Genomic DNA, 15,151 nt, shown 5'->3' with positions numbered 1-15,151 from the left:
AAATTAGAACCTTGGAGAAATGGTATGTGTTGGTATATTTTAAATAAACCACAAAGGAGATAAAATACCACAATCCTACATAAGAAAAGTTCTAAGACATTATTTAAATGTTCTTAAGTATTAAGTTTAAGAGCATATTTTTATTCTGCTAGCACTTCACCACCTCCACTGAACTGTGCTTGGTTACTGGTCACGGTTCTTAGCTCTTCATTTCATTAAATTTGAGCAACTAATCCAAGATCTACACATTGTGCCCGTCCAAATATTCATTCACATTCAGAGGATCTATAGCTTGCACTACCAACAAAAAACACCCCATTTTGACCAGGAATTCCTTAAACTCTCCACTTATAAATATATTAAGGATTAAAAAAAAAAAAAAAAAAAAAAAAAAAAGTGCAATGTCATTAATGGAATAGAAGGAACAGGAGAGTTAATAGTCACATGCAAGCAGAAATCTTTCCAAAACAATGCAAACCCGAGCCATTACATAAATAAAAAGAATGGTTGTGTTGTTTAATGCCTTGGACGAGTGCTTACAAGCTGTTTTACTTATAGCTAAAAATGGGGTTAGGAGAAGAACAGAACTAATCTTCTTTTGCATGCAGTTATACTGAATGAATTCTCAGTACAGGGGCACTAGAGGGAGCTGGTGTAGTAAAATTCGTGCTAGAGCAGTGTGTGTATGAACAGATGCTGCTTTCCCTTCTTCCAGCGTAAAGCTGTCAGAGAACAGAAGCTGAATTCTGGTCTCACTAACAACTTTAGCATAACTTCAGGGTATCAAGTCTCAAGCCTCTCTAAACTCACTCCCCTGCTGGTTTTCACTTCTTCTCTTTCACTCCTTTCCATCCAGGCATCGATGTCCTTTTCTCCTACCTCCAGTCATCCATGTATCACTGTCCAAAACCTACACCTTTCCCATACCCTGTGGTTCTCCAGCGCTCCTAGCTCTCCTTCTCTGTTCTCTCCCCATAAGACACTGTCCTATTCCTAAACAAAGTGAAACATTCAGCAGGCTCCCAGGTCCTCCTCACAGGTCAGCTGCAAGGCAGAGTGTACACCAGAGCATGTGCAGCAGCGGAAGAGGAGTGTGTCAAGTCACTGCTCAGGGCTCTCAATGTCTTATGGACTGCAGAATACTCCATAATCCCTCCAAAATCTCACTCTGCACACCTCCAAACAAGTGAGGGGGCATCTGGCTTGGGAGATGAACACAGTCCTTCACAAAGCAGAGCCTAGAACAGCATCAGCTTAACAGGAACTGTGAAGTCTCTACCCATGCCAGTCATGATATTGAGCCAAGAGTCCTCATTCTGCCCATGTTTTGTATGCACACCTACAAAACAAGTCTGGTCCCCAAAGAGATGTCAGACACAAAAAGGAATTAACCTCTCCAGAAATTAATTTACTATGAATGAGATCCTTAAACATGTTTTACTTTAAACACGATACAACATCAGTTCTTCATTGCTAATACTTCTGTTTTCTTGCTCCAGAAAAACACAATTACGTGTCAAACAATAGCAATCTCAGCAAGAACAACTACCAGCATATTGCACAAATCACTTTTCCATTCAATGCCTATTGTGTATTTAGAATCGTTCCAGTGTTCAGCCCTGTGCAGATGCAGGTTCTTTGCTCAAGGACCTTAACGGCCAAGATCAATTCTCTTCCAGTTTACGTCAATATAACTTACTGGCATAATAAACACTGCAAAAACTGAATTAAACTAGGCAGTCATGCATGGAACAAGCAAAACACGTTTTTAATTTTTTCCTTCTTTTTACTTCTCTGGTGAAGGCAGAGGAAATCTCTGTATAATGCTAAGTGGCTGATTTGTAAAAGCAGAGAGTGTTAGAAAGGTGTTCTTTTCCTAAAATGAATATGCAAAAGTCATCTGGGTGACAGAATGGAAAATAAAGTGATGCCATTAACCTTAGCACAGGGTTGCAAGCACAGCCAGTGATGGGTAATTCACATTAGCACACACACAGGCATACCGACAAGGGCAGTAGGTAATTATCAACCTCAAAGCCTCACCTACATCATTCTGTGCAAGAATTCGACGATCAGAACCATCCAGGTTTGCACTTTCAACCACCGACAGCTTAGCATCACACCAGTACAACTTGTTGGCTAAGTAGTCAAGAGTTATCCCACTGGGAGATGCTAGCCCAGTGCTGGCTATAACTCGGCGATCGCTGCCTTCTAATGAAGAGCTGTCAATCCGGGGACGGACCCCCATTTCAGTCCAGAATAATCTCCTTTAGAAAACAAAATGCACACAAGAAGTCAGTAAGGAAATATTTGTCATCCGCTCCACCGAGTTCTTTCAAAGCAGGAAGATCAGAACAGCACAATACAGGCCTGAAGCATGGGAGGAAAGGTATGTGCTTCCAGCAAATATATTAGCTTCTGATCTTTTAAAACTTGCCATAACTTATGCAGAATCCCCACTATGTTCATCGGCACAAAGCCTTTGAAAAACAACTCACACTTTCTACCAAGTCCTCATACAGGACTTGCATTAGCCAGCTGTTTGGCTAAATGACAGCAATGCACAAACGCAACCCAAGTTACCCACCACCTATGGAAAGCAAACAATAGTCCTCAGGTGTTTTTTTTTGTTTTGTTTTTAAAAAAGAAACCAGTAACAAGTCTCACCTCTTATTTTAATAAAATCCCAGTTCTCAGGGTCTCCCTATAGAGTCCTCAGTGTTACACAAGGAATGCTGAATCCCACTGAATGTTTTTCAAGGAACAACGCAAGACAGCAGCTCAAATCATAGATAGCCAAAACAACAAATTGCTTTTGAATTTTGGACTCCAGCCTTCCAAGGCATTAGATGTCTTTATCAGGCTTACAGGGACACCCACAGATTTGCTTAGCTTTATTTACAGAAGTAATTTTGCTGTAGCCAGTGCAGGGATCCGTATTCTTGATAGTCTTGCATCTGTCTCAGATTCCTCTTTAGTATGAACTTTACTGTTATGGACATTGTTGCTGCTTTTGCCATTAACGCTCTAATAAAGGAGGTTTTAGTGATGTTTCCATTCTGATATTTTTTTAAATCTATATGGGAAATGAACACGTCCCAGACCACAACAAAAACTAGCAATAAAGCACTGCAGTTCATATTACTCCACTGTCTGAACCTGAGGCTTAATGCATTTTTTGTCTGCCAAAAGGGCAAGGCTGGTGTGCTCATTTTGAAGAAACCTCCCTAAGTATTACACAATTAAACACGTTTATCACTCCTTACTTCACAAATGGGTGAATGGCAATCCCTCGGGGCTGGGAGATATCCTCCCAGATGATCATTTTTCTTTGCATTCCATTCAAATTGCTCCTTTCAATGCATGCCTTCCTGCAACACACACAGCACTGTTAGGTCCTCCCTGATATCTTTTTAATTACCTTCTCAGGCAGAATGTACTAAGTTTTTGCATTGCTTTAATTCAGCACAAAACTATAATAAATAATTTTGCAAAGACAGTAAGTAATCCTGCTGCTGTGGAGTGTCCAGTTGCTTTATCTACAAGTAATTCATGTTACAGCTTCATTATCTGGTCCAGGGCATGATGATAAAATACCTGCTATTCTACCAAGGACCTGAAGTTCTCCTATTTTGGGCAAATAATGAGTTGGAAGTATGATCACTAATAGATTAATCTAAGCTTTAAAGGGAGTCAAGAAGAAAACCAGCTCCTAACTAAATAGCATTATCAAATGTGTAAAGAATTTTTGTTTTCAATAGCATTTTTCATCCAGAAATCTCCAGACAATTTACATAGCATATCTATTTCACAGGGAGGAATGAAGCAAAGGTCCTTATGATCACTCATCTAATCTACAGCAGTCAAATATAGAACCTATGTTGCCTGTTCCCCAATCATTTTTATTTTTTTTTTCAGAAAACTGTATAGGCTCATTGCTAGAAAATTCACCTTGCTGAATAAATATCAGCCTCTACCTGAAAGCTAGCCTATAGCTTTCCATGTCAAGAAAATCCACATGAGGATGGAAGGAGAAATTTACATACACATATACACACAAACACACATTTTCTAGATATGTGTAATACAAACAGGCAAACCCAGAGAGTGGAAAGAAAGTGGCAGATACAGATTCATGGCTCCCTCCTTGGTTCTTGTCCTATGGAGGTGAGCAGCACAATTTCCCATTTCACTTTTATATGGGAGTATGACCATGCAGAGAAGTTTGTACCTAACAGCAAGGAAATGGCCTAGCGGCACCTCTAACAAGGAGAGGGAAGGCACTCGGGACTTTTAAAATCACCTTTTATTAACTGATAAAATATGGGTTATACTGAAGCACCATGACTGCTCTTCAAGGAGTCATCACTGCATGTCCTTATCTGCCTCTGCCTTTTTATCAAAGGTGAATTTTGGTTCTCTCTCTCCACATGTAAGTTTAGGTACTGATTGAAACATGAAGTCATACTGTCTGTCAGTGGTCATTCCCCTTTAATAAGAGATAATTGCCAAAGACTCTCCATCAGCTTTAAGGAGCATGAGTTTGGTTGTAAACAATGTTGACTTCTGCCCAAGATGTACTTAGTGCAATAATACTCGTAGTATATATGTATATATAACATATCTATATATATATATATACACTCAGACACACAGTGTGCATGTCTGAGTGTATACACACATTCACATGCATCTGCACATACATATATGTATATATGCAGTACGTGCTTTAGATTCCTTGCAGCTGAGTCTAAACTCTTGCTCCTTGGAAAGATAAAGATAAAAATACAATAGCAGACAAAGTGAACTTCCAGCATTTCAGTTTTAGAGAGCCTTCCAACTGTATACACTGGAGATTAGAGCTATCCAGTCAGAATGTGAAGCGTTACTGAATTTAGAGTGATATCTCAGCTATTCCTGCATCACCAGTCATTTATTCCAAATATCTTATGGCATGCTTTGACATAAATGCACAGTGGAGCTTGTACCCTCTGTCTGTCCAATACAATTTACGGTTAATCCAGTCAACAGCAAGGCCTTCGGGTATATCTACAGCTTCTTGAATAACTTTTTCACGATTTGAGCCATCCAGATCAGCTCGTTCTATCCACTTCAAGGCAGTGTGGGCAAAGTAAATCTGTGAAGAAATAACAGGTGATGTATGATTAGTTCCCAAAGCACTTTCTGCTTTATTTTCCTTGTCTCATATTTCCTCTTCTGAAAGAACTTTTTCATCTTGGAAGTCCCCTGAACTGCTTATTCACAGAAAACTGCATGGGTAACCTGTGATCCCTGATCAAATAAAGGGCATATATCCTTCAGCCAGGATGACTTCTACAGGCTGCTTGTGCTTAGCTGTAAATCCTGGCTGCCCTACATACAGTCCCTTAAATATCCTATGGTTTTGTTGCGGTGAGCAGCTACCTCACATGAAGAACCACTGAGAAAGCAAAAGCAGGAGCAGCCAAAGGAAGCGTGTTACCATTTCACTGCCTGCTCTTTTGAAAAAGGGGGTCAGAGGAGGGAATAGTACTGTATGTGTGTTAGGGAGGTGGAAGGGGAAAGGGAGTCATACAGTGTGCTTCTGTTTTGTCTCTTTCAGGCGGCGTATATCTGCATTTCTTACCAGGTGTTGATTCTGTAAAGCTCCAACTATTCCAGAAGAGCCTTCTCAGGTTTGGGTTAAAATAAAAGATTTCTACTGGGGGAGAACTAGTTTCACATTTTCCAGTGAGGAAAAAGTAAATTTGTCCTGTATTTGATATCCAGAGGGTTCCAAACACTGTACAGCAGAACCACATACAAAACCATGCTGAGGCTTTCTTTGCAAACAGTAACAAGCAAAGAGAAAACATGAGGCCAAAGGAAGCAGTAGAGAAGTCTCTTGCCTTAAACCAGCTAAGTCAACTACCATGGGAGCAACAGAGCTTTGCAGAGCAAGTTTACCTTGAACCTCGACCCTGCACTGCCAGGACAGGACTGCTGGATTCCCTCACCTCCACACCGCAGACCTCACAGGGCAACAAATGTGCACTTCCCCTGCCACCGCAGTGTTTTTTTCACACTCGGTACAGTGCTGAACAACTGCGAGCTCCCCAGCAGGGCCCTGTTTCAGGGGCAAGTGGCCATGTTCCAGCAGAGCCTGAAATGATCCTCCTGTAACGCAGATCTGGTGACATTCCCATGTGCTTAGCTGTGTCCACCCAGGCCTTGAGACATTTCCAGCAGCTTAACTGAGCTCCTCATTGCCTTTCACTTTACCATCCGGTACCTTTTATTATTTTTTTTTTATCACTTTTACAGTGTAAATGAATCTCACCATTGGAAAAAATGACTATCTGCCACATAAAGTTTAGCAAAGTTTAGCTGAGCTCTTCTTCCAAACTCTGCAGGCAGAGTGCAGGGCACTGGGAGGTGGCCACACATCCAAAGAGCTCTTTCGGCAGACAAGACTCCTCTTTCCAACAGGAATATCTTGTAATATGAGGAATACGTTTCATAAGAACAATAAACCCAGCAAGTGTTCAGCAGATTTGTTCAGTAGTGTTGGGACATAAGGATGTAATTCTTGTTATGATTGCATCTAGGTTTAGCAGAGATTGTGGCAAGGAGCTGTACAGAGCAAAATGCACTGTTGTTTTTACAGCTACCCGATGGAAAAACAAACGGTATATTTCCAGGAAACAGTACTGAAATCCTAAGGCAGAAACAATCAATCACACAAAATTTAAGTCATGCATCAATACAGAAATCCTAATTTCCCGTGAATTAGCCATGTCAATGTACAAAGCACATTAAATTAGCAAGCAAAGGATGAAACTCATCAGCTAGTGTTTGGTATCCTGTACCAGCAGTGCTCCTGCACAGGCAAAAGAGCAACACGCAGCACAACGTGTAATCTGGATCACTGACAGCAGAAAGGTTAAGGCATACGAAAGCCCAATCCATTTGTCCTTGCAACACTTCAAAATCCTCTCATTTTTAATACCTTACCTTATTTTCCACTGGGTCAGAATCCAGAGCTAAGACTATTCCCATCTGCCAGTCAAGTAAACTTGTGTAATCCGTTCCATCAAAACTGATCCGGCGGATATCTTGGCCGTTTGCAAATAACAGGAACGGCCTGGGGCCTGTTGGTGAAAATTTTACATGCATTAGTCTCACCAGGTTCAAAGTCATCCTGTTCTGCATCACTACACAGGATGCTCTGAGTGGGAGTGACAGCTACTGCAGACAGTTACTCCATGTTCTCTTTGCCGCTTTAATAATATAATCAGCAATGTCTTAATTACTGAAGAAGGAAAATTCTGGGTGCTGCTTTTTTGTTTGTTTCTTTCCTATTTCATATTTTTTTCTGTTCTGTATAACCATGAACATTTTTTCAGATCAAATTAATTTCATCCTCATTTAACTGTAGTAAGTACCGGAGGCAAACCCCAAGCAAGCTAATGGAAGCTTTGACTCTGTGAAACTGTAAATAACCACACAAACCAAGATGCTATTTATGTAACAAAGAAACAAAAAGAAGATTTAAAAGCCTGAAAGTAAAATTCAGACTTTAAGCCGTCTTCCCATCTCCAAAGCCAGATAAATGTCTTAAACATATAACAGAGAAGGACAAAATGAATTTGGTAGTATTTTATATTATTGTATTAGATTTATCACCTTTGGATCCTAGATTTAAATCTCACACAGATCTGAGATAACCTCATGCATCACTTTAATTTGTTAATTTGGCAGTCTAAAACTATTTCCCAAGAGAACATTTTTTCTGTTCTTATAACTAAGCTAAAGGCAAGTTTGGGATTAATTGTAAGCAGTATAAATATAACACAAGTGTTCTCGACTCAGAAAGCTAACATTGTAAGCAGGTAACAGTAGAAGACAAATGGGGAACAGAAGCAAGAAGAAACGCCCTATACCCTTGCCCTATATCCTGCTTGCCTCTGACAAAGACAGATGTATGTACAGGCCTTCAGGACAAACGTCTTGCCCAAGATCATCCTCAAAAATTGTGATAAAGGCAGTCTCTATCTCTGCTGCATGGCACACTCAGGAAATTAGCATCAAGACAGCCATCCCTTTGCATTTCACAGCGTCACCATAAATGCAAGAACACCCATCTATTGTCTGTGAGAAGCCTTTTTGCATTAAAAGCAAGAAAATTGCTGTCTCCCAACAAATAAAGTTTTTCTCCTATTGCTAAAACAAATCACGAGCTTCTCTTTTCATCCTCTCTCTCCTGAAATTGCATATATAATGGTGCTCACCAGGGTCTGACCTTATCTCAGAAGGAACTGATGGGTCTGGAATTCAGACATGGATGTTAAATACTTGGGTTTTCTGGGGTCAATGGGAGAGAAATATCCTTATAGGGAAGGCACTTAAACAGCCTATTCCCCGTCATGTTCTCCAAATGTAGACACTTCAACCCCAGCTTTTTGTCACTGGGCAGAAATTACACCCACATTTATCTGAATGCACAACCACCTGACTACTGCAGATACACCCCTGCTGTACAGGAGCCCAAAGTGAAATGCAGAAGTTGGATAATGGACAGAATCTCGTGTGAGGGAGACTGAGTTGTATACTTACGGTGTTTGTTCTAACACATTTCTAAAACAGGTTATTTTTCCAAACAAAAAGACTTCCCAAGTTTCACAAAGGAACCTGGAACTGGTACAAAAATGCATCCTGGTTATGCTACCCACTTTGAAAGCCTCTGAAATGTTTTTGCTTTTATGGTAGTAACATATAGGCATATCAAGATACTGACCTATGGCAGTGCAGTGCTTTCTGTCTCCCTGAAGCTTATATCCAGGAAAGCAAGCACACTCCCAGGAGGACGGGCTTGAAGAAGAACATATCTGACTACAGCCACCATTATCTGGAGATGTGCAACCTTAAACAGAGCATTTGAAAATTTTAACTTTGCCATCCTAAGAAAAAAATACAACAAAATCATAAGTATAAGCAAGAAAATGATCCACTCTGGTTAGGATTTCCACAGTGTAAAGCCTCTCAGTGACCAAGAGATTTCCTGAAAGGTCTCGTGTTGAAAGCAGAAGTCTAGTGACATGAAAGCAAATTAATTTCAGCTTCATCCAGAGCCTTTACAGAAAATTCATAACAAAAGCTGAGAATGCAGGGAAAGTGGAATATATGACCAGGGCTTCCATGTGTTGATTCTCCCAGACAACTCTTTGTCCCATGGAAATCTCATCCAATGTAAAACAAAAATTCTATCAGAGATGCATTCCATGCAAAGCAGCAGCCAGGCAATGCTATTCTTCCCCAGAAGTTGATTAGGATAGGATGCCAAACTGATGAAATATACAGTGGCTTTCTAATACAACAAGCCAAGATTTTGTATGAAATGAAATCATTCTTTCTTCCTGGGGCTGTGCAACGCCAACCTGAACTTATGCAGTGGAGCGTCCCCAGTGAAACAGCAACACTGACTGAATCCAGGTATACAGTGCAGTCCAAAGCATGTATGGGTTGTAAAAGGGGAAAGGGATTTGTCAAGGCATAAGGCTGACATCAATGGAGCTGTCGTGATCCACAGATTGAAGAAATACAACCGAAAACCTACAGCTTCCTGAATTTGGAAAGCTTGCTGGAATGTGGAATGACAGATGAGTAGGTGGAGCAGCTCCAAATGCTCTGGCTGCAAAAATTCCGTTTGTGGGTAATTACATGAAATTGCTGCAAGTTAGAGTGAGTCAGAACCTGGGTTTCGTGATGTTGATAAGGTCGTCTTCAGCTTATACCCAAGCCTTAATTTTGTACCATCTGTCCTATGATTCCTCTCAAATATAAATTGTAGGTTTTTCCTGCAACAAACATCTGGGAGATGCCTTGGTCTGTGCAAACTACAAAAGAATTTGGCTAGTAAATATTGGATGCTGTTGCTAAGAAACATCCATTAAAAATGAAGATGAATATTGCACATCTCAGCACTTAAAGAGCCTGACATTCCATTGCCTCCTATCTTGTACAATCATTTACAGCTGTGCAAAATGAGTATAAAATGCCATCATTTACTTCTGGCTCTCAGTGCCAAGAACAAACAGAGTTTGGCAGTCACTACAGCTAGAAAAATGTTAAATACTTACCCGTGCATGTTTTGCCATCCACTTTGAGTATAGATCCTTCAGGACAAAAGCAAACAGGCCCTTTAGATGTCTGAAGGCAACCGTGGCTACATTCAGTGTCGTTACTTACACAGGAAATTAGCTCTAGAGTAACATGAAGAGGGGAAAAAAATCATAAATGAAACATTTTTACTACTCCTCACCAAAAAAAAATTAAAAGACTTCTTAACACTTTCATATATACACTTTCTTATATATGAGAAAGAGAGAGAGAGAGAGAGAGACAGAGAGAAAGAAAGAAAGAAAGAAAGAAAGAAGGAAAAGAAAGTGATAGCAGAGAGAATAACAGTTCTGTTTTTTTTTTGTTGTTGTTGTTTGTTGGTTGTTGTTGTTTTTCTTCTGGGTTTTTGTTTCTTTGCTGTTTTTTTGTTTGTTTGTTTGATGGTATTTTTTTTTCCTCCTTTCTTTGTCCACCCTCTCTTAATTACAGCAAAGGAAAAATCTGAAATTGTTGCTGGGTCATGAAGTCATTATAATGATCAGCTTTAAATTTTCCAATTTTTTATGAGGGAGTGTTATCAAAATAGAAATAATTTACAAAACTTTTATTTTTACGTTTCATCCAAAATGGATCAGGCTTCAAAAATTATGAGGAAGGTAGACTTAAAGAATAAGTGCTAAATGGAAAGAAAATAAGGAAAAACTACTTTCCTTCTTCTCCCAGGGTGACTGAGTTAAAAACCAGTGAAAATGGGAGATGAACCTTCCAGAAATACAACCATGTTCTTTAGGGGTAATTTTTGAGCCTATAGGGGCAAAACCATCCACGGACCTACGAAGAGTCTCCTTTTACTTTCTATTATAATAGTTGTAGTGCCAACTCTTTTTAAAGATTTATTATTATTATCACCATCATCATTATATTTTTTCTCTTTTATGCAATTCTACAGGATATCCTCCTTCCACCTTCTGCCCTGCAGTGCTACATCTCCTTGTGTCCCCTGCAGAACCAACCTGCTTTTTTGAATCAGCTGCATACACCAGCTTAAATGGTTTGTAGCTGTTGCCTTCTCCCAGGCAGCTGCACTCTGAACCTGGTTGCTCTAATCCTTTAAACACAGTGAAGGGGGTGAAGAAACTGATCTCAATTGAATGTTTGTTTCTGTCTGACCAGAGCTCGTGGCTTTGGATGAAAAGCTTCGTACAGGACTTGGGGGACAAAGCATCAAAATGTCTGGTCAGCATGTGGACTTCTCACCTTGCATCTCTCTCTCTCAAGGTACGTTGATGGTGACATATCTGCCTTGTGCTGCAGTAGTTATGGAGTTATACTGTCCATGCTGCATCCCTAGCCTGTGTTAGAAAAACTTTATTTTCTATCTAATTTGAGGCACCCAAAATGTAGGCGGATGGTTCATCTAGTCATCCAGAGTAGGCCTAAGTTGCACAGCGTCTAAGTGGTGTTTTGGACACAGAGGGATATCCCACCACCCGACAGCCTCTGGCTGCAGGTCTCCTATAGGTCCTTGTCACATCTGGCTGCCGTGTGCAGCTGTGTCCCACACCCTGGACACCCATGCTTAGGCCACTAAATCCTGCTCCTGGATCCTCCTTAACAGAGCAAGAGAAGTGCCTCCTCAAGGTTTCAAACAAAAATTGATGAAAGAACAAAACTTTTCACCTCTGACTCTTACTATGACTAAAACGTGGTCCTTGAAGCTTGCTCAAACACAGATCTTTGTTTTTCCTTTGAATTGTCTGTGTTCTCTGCATTTTGTTTTTCCCCATTTGTCCAGGTTTAGACAGCCTCCTAGTTTATAAACACTTATGTTATATGGGTAAGTTCTCTCAAGTATATTTTTAATACACATTTTAATTGATTAAAAAAAAGAAAAAGAAAAAAAACTCCCAAAGTACAGCAGCCACCCAGAATAAACCCTGTGATGTGTCTTGCTCATTGTAAACTTGCTTATGCATTTAATTTTATTGATTTCATGCATATAGCAAAGTTATCAACGCTGACCTGAAAAGAAAAAAGTTGGTGCTGTAAGCTGCTCATTCAGAGACTATGCAAATCATTATGCAGGTTAGACAGTGAGCCAAATTCAGAGACTGCATTTAAAATGATGTAATTGCTTATGCACCTGGAATGTGCCACAGAGCTGAATCTGAGCAGAGAGGTCTCTCTAGTCTGGGGTTTAAGGCCCATAAGATACCTACGTACAAGTGCATTCATACCATAATCAGATTTTTCGTTACTTGTATGTGACTAATCAAATTATCACCCATTATCAGCATCTCCAAATGGCCTACTGTCCAGTTATCCCCAATGACTCGATCAAGAAAATGACAGTCTGTGCTCTTTGCTCCACTTATCGTGTTTCAATATTATACCAGAATAAGTTGTGCTGCTATCTTTTGCTGCTGCTGAAAAGTCAGTGCACAAGCCATGCCACTGTACAGACAAACCTTGACAGAGTGCAAGTTCCCCAGAGGCAAGGGTGCTGGCTGGCAAACAACTCCCCAAACACCATAAAACCTAGGCCTGTAATTCAACATGAGGACTGCATGCAGGCATGTAGAACCAGACACACGGATGCATTAAACCTGACTCTTTGCTCCCCAAGAGGCTCACACTTGATTACTTATGTATGACTTACACTTTCTTAAAGTTGCCATCTGTCTTTGGTTCACTTGGTTTAAGCTGATCCTACTTATATAATGAGGGATTGGAAGGGAGCAATGCAACACACAAAACTTGCAGAGGTTTTGGTGTTATATGAGAACCATCTCCAATATCATGCTGGAGACGGTTTTGCATCACTGCTACTTACCGTGACATGTTTTCCTATCAGGCAGCAGAACAAAACCTCTTGGGCAGGTGCAGTAATAGGAACCAGGGATGTTCACACAGCCCAAAGTACAGCCATGATTCCAGAAGCCACATTCATTGATATCTGAGAAAAGAAACATGTGCTGTGTCAGAATAAGGTCATCAACCAGCATCAGGGAATTGGATTAATGAAGCAAACTAGCAGTCTTCCAGACTGTTTTACCCATTCATTTTACAAAATATATTGACAGTAGCAAATGCCAAAAAAAAATCAGCTTTGCAGACCTCATTCAAATAAGCTTCAAAAACCTCCCAAGTAACCTATTCATCACGTATGAGTCCAGCACAGGTAGCCAGAAGCAAAGTATACCATCCGATAGAGAATCTGATGCCAGTTAAATCCTGTGCACACCCCAAAAATCCATATTAGACACTTTATTCAGACAATATTTTTTTTTAAAGGCTCCAACGTGACTTAAGTAAAATTCTGAAATCCACAGAAGTGGATTAGAAGCTTCCTTTCAGAAAACAATACTGGCTAATTTCCTGAGAAAAAATCCTGAAGTAGATGGCTGTTTTAAATGCTATAAACTCATAATTTTCATGTCTTTGCATCTTTTCAAATCTGGTTCTGTAGTGAAAAAGATGCTTCTAAAAGTTGTAACTATAATAATAATATTAAATTTTGATTAAAGCAATCCAGATTAAATCGTTTATACCCATTAAACCATTTATACCCATTAAACATTTACACCAACTGGAATTTTTAAGACCTCTCAGTGTTCCTCAAGATAGGAATAAATAAAGTAGAAGAACAGAAGAAGATTTTTGTCTGACGGAATAAAGCTGACAGTAGATCCATATATTACCTTCACAATACTGCTTATTTCGACTTAAAATAAAGCCACTAGAACATTTACACCGATGAGTCCTCGAGTCTGGCCTGCAGGTTCTTCTTTTGCACTTTTCTTTTGTCATATCACAGACTCCTCTTTCTGGAAGAACAAATGTAATGTAAATGTAAATTTAAATAAAATGGAGTTCTTATCATGTCAATCTTCTGCTCAAGGAGGAACTACTTTGACCAAAGATGCAGTGACATGTCCTCTCCTTCTCAACAGCTATTTGCTCAACCTGAGGAACTTATTAGAAAACAATCCCTATTAATCTTGATTGGTAAAATCAGGCCAAAATGTCACTATAGAATTAAAGTACTTGTAGGAATAAGAGTAGGTTTTTATGAAAGGTCATTTCTAGCTCCACATCAGCACAGGCAGATCTGGAAAGAGCCTTGAAGCAGGGGATGGCTTGGTTTGGGTGAGTAACTCTAGTGGCTATGAAAGGGAAAAACCTGTGTAGCAGGCTTCATATGCAGCCAGTCATGAACAATATTCTGTGCTATCAGGCTCTGTAAAGCACTCAGAAAGAAGACAGAGCACACAAAAAGAAAAAAAATGAGGGGAGAAAGAACAAGTCTGGAAATTAGGACAAAGCAGGGCTTAGGTCTTACATTGCTTAAAAAAAAAAAAAAAAAAAGAAAGAAAAGAAAGAAAGAAAGAAAAGAAAAACAACAACAACAACAAACAAAATCAAGCAAACAAAACCAAAGCCTGGATAGATGACAATGACCATATTTTTCATTTTAAAATTATTAGTACAGCCTAGAGAATCTTTGTACTGAAATGGATCCTGGGTTCCTGACTGTTAGAAATGTGCACCTCATAAATCGTGTAGTCAGATTTAAAATTCAAAATGTTTCTGATGCCCTAAAAGCTATGTACAAAGTTTCTTCAGAGGAAGCGGAAAAGAGCACTCAATAGGTTTTCAGAAGCCTTCCTGCTTTTCTTGCTTCATAGAATAAGGCAAATAGGTACTGAAACATCTTCCATGGGAAGGACTGGAAGAGCCATGTGTCTCTGCTTGGCTGTCTTTCACAGCTGGTGGTTTCATAGATATGCAACGCTCACAGTCTTTATTTTTGTCTCACAAACTATTATTTTTGTTTTAATCTTCCTAATCTTCTTCTGGGGTTGCTTGCCCCTTTTCCAAGCTAAGAATAGATGAACTGTTGCTACTGGACGTGGGTATGCAGCCACCCACACACAACTCTGTATTTGCCCTCTGCTGTGTGTGTAACAAAGGAAATCATAGGCTCATACAGGCAGGGAAGACATTTGTCTGCAAACAAATTTCTTGCACTATTTCCACTTTACCCTCTAAA

The 15,151-nt window shown here is 39.8% G+C and overlaps 1 protein-coding gene across 4 annotated transcripts in view; it reads right to left on the bottom strand.

Moving 5' to 3' along the window:
• The window catches only part of EGF (epidermal growth factor), a 68,810-nt gene that overhangs the window by 23,486 nt on the left and 30,173 nt on the right, over nt 1-15,151 (bottom strand). For all 4 annotated transcript variants that reach the window (XM_068681972.1, XM_068681968.1, XM_068681971.1 and 1 more), the window contains 8 exons: nt 13,800-13,925; nt 12,932-13,054; nt 10,119-10,241; nt 8,777-8,902; nt 6,994-7,130; nt 4,989-5,137; nt 3,267-3,371; nt 2,044-2,267 (listed from right to left, as the gene is read on the bottom strand). In XM_068681972.1, coding sequence (XP_068538073.1) covers nt 2,044-2,267; nt 3,267-3,371; nt 4,989-5,137; nt 6,994-7,130; nt 8,777-8,902; nt 10,119-10,241; nt 12,932-13,054; nt 13,800-13,925 — 1,113 coding nt within the window. The remainder of the gene's footprint in view (nt 1-2,043; nt 2,268-3,266; nt 3,372-4,988; nt 5,138-6,993; nt 7,131-8,776; nt 8,903-10,118; nt 10,242-12,931; nt 13,055-13,799; nt 13,926-15,151) is intronic.

Source organism: Anas acuta, chromosome 4, assembly GCF_963932015.1.
Source record: "Anas acuta chromosome 4, bAnaAcu1.1, whole genome shotgun sequence".
NCBI classification, from domain to species: Eukaryota; Metazoa; Chordata; class Aves; order Anseriformes; family Anatidae; genus Anas; species Anas acuta.
This window is presented reverse-complemented; position numbering and strand designations above follow the sequence as displayed.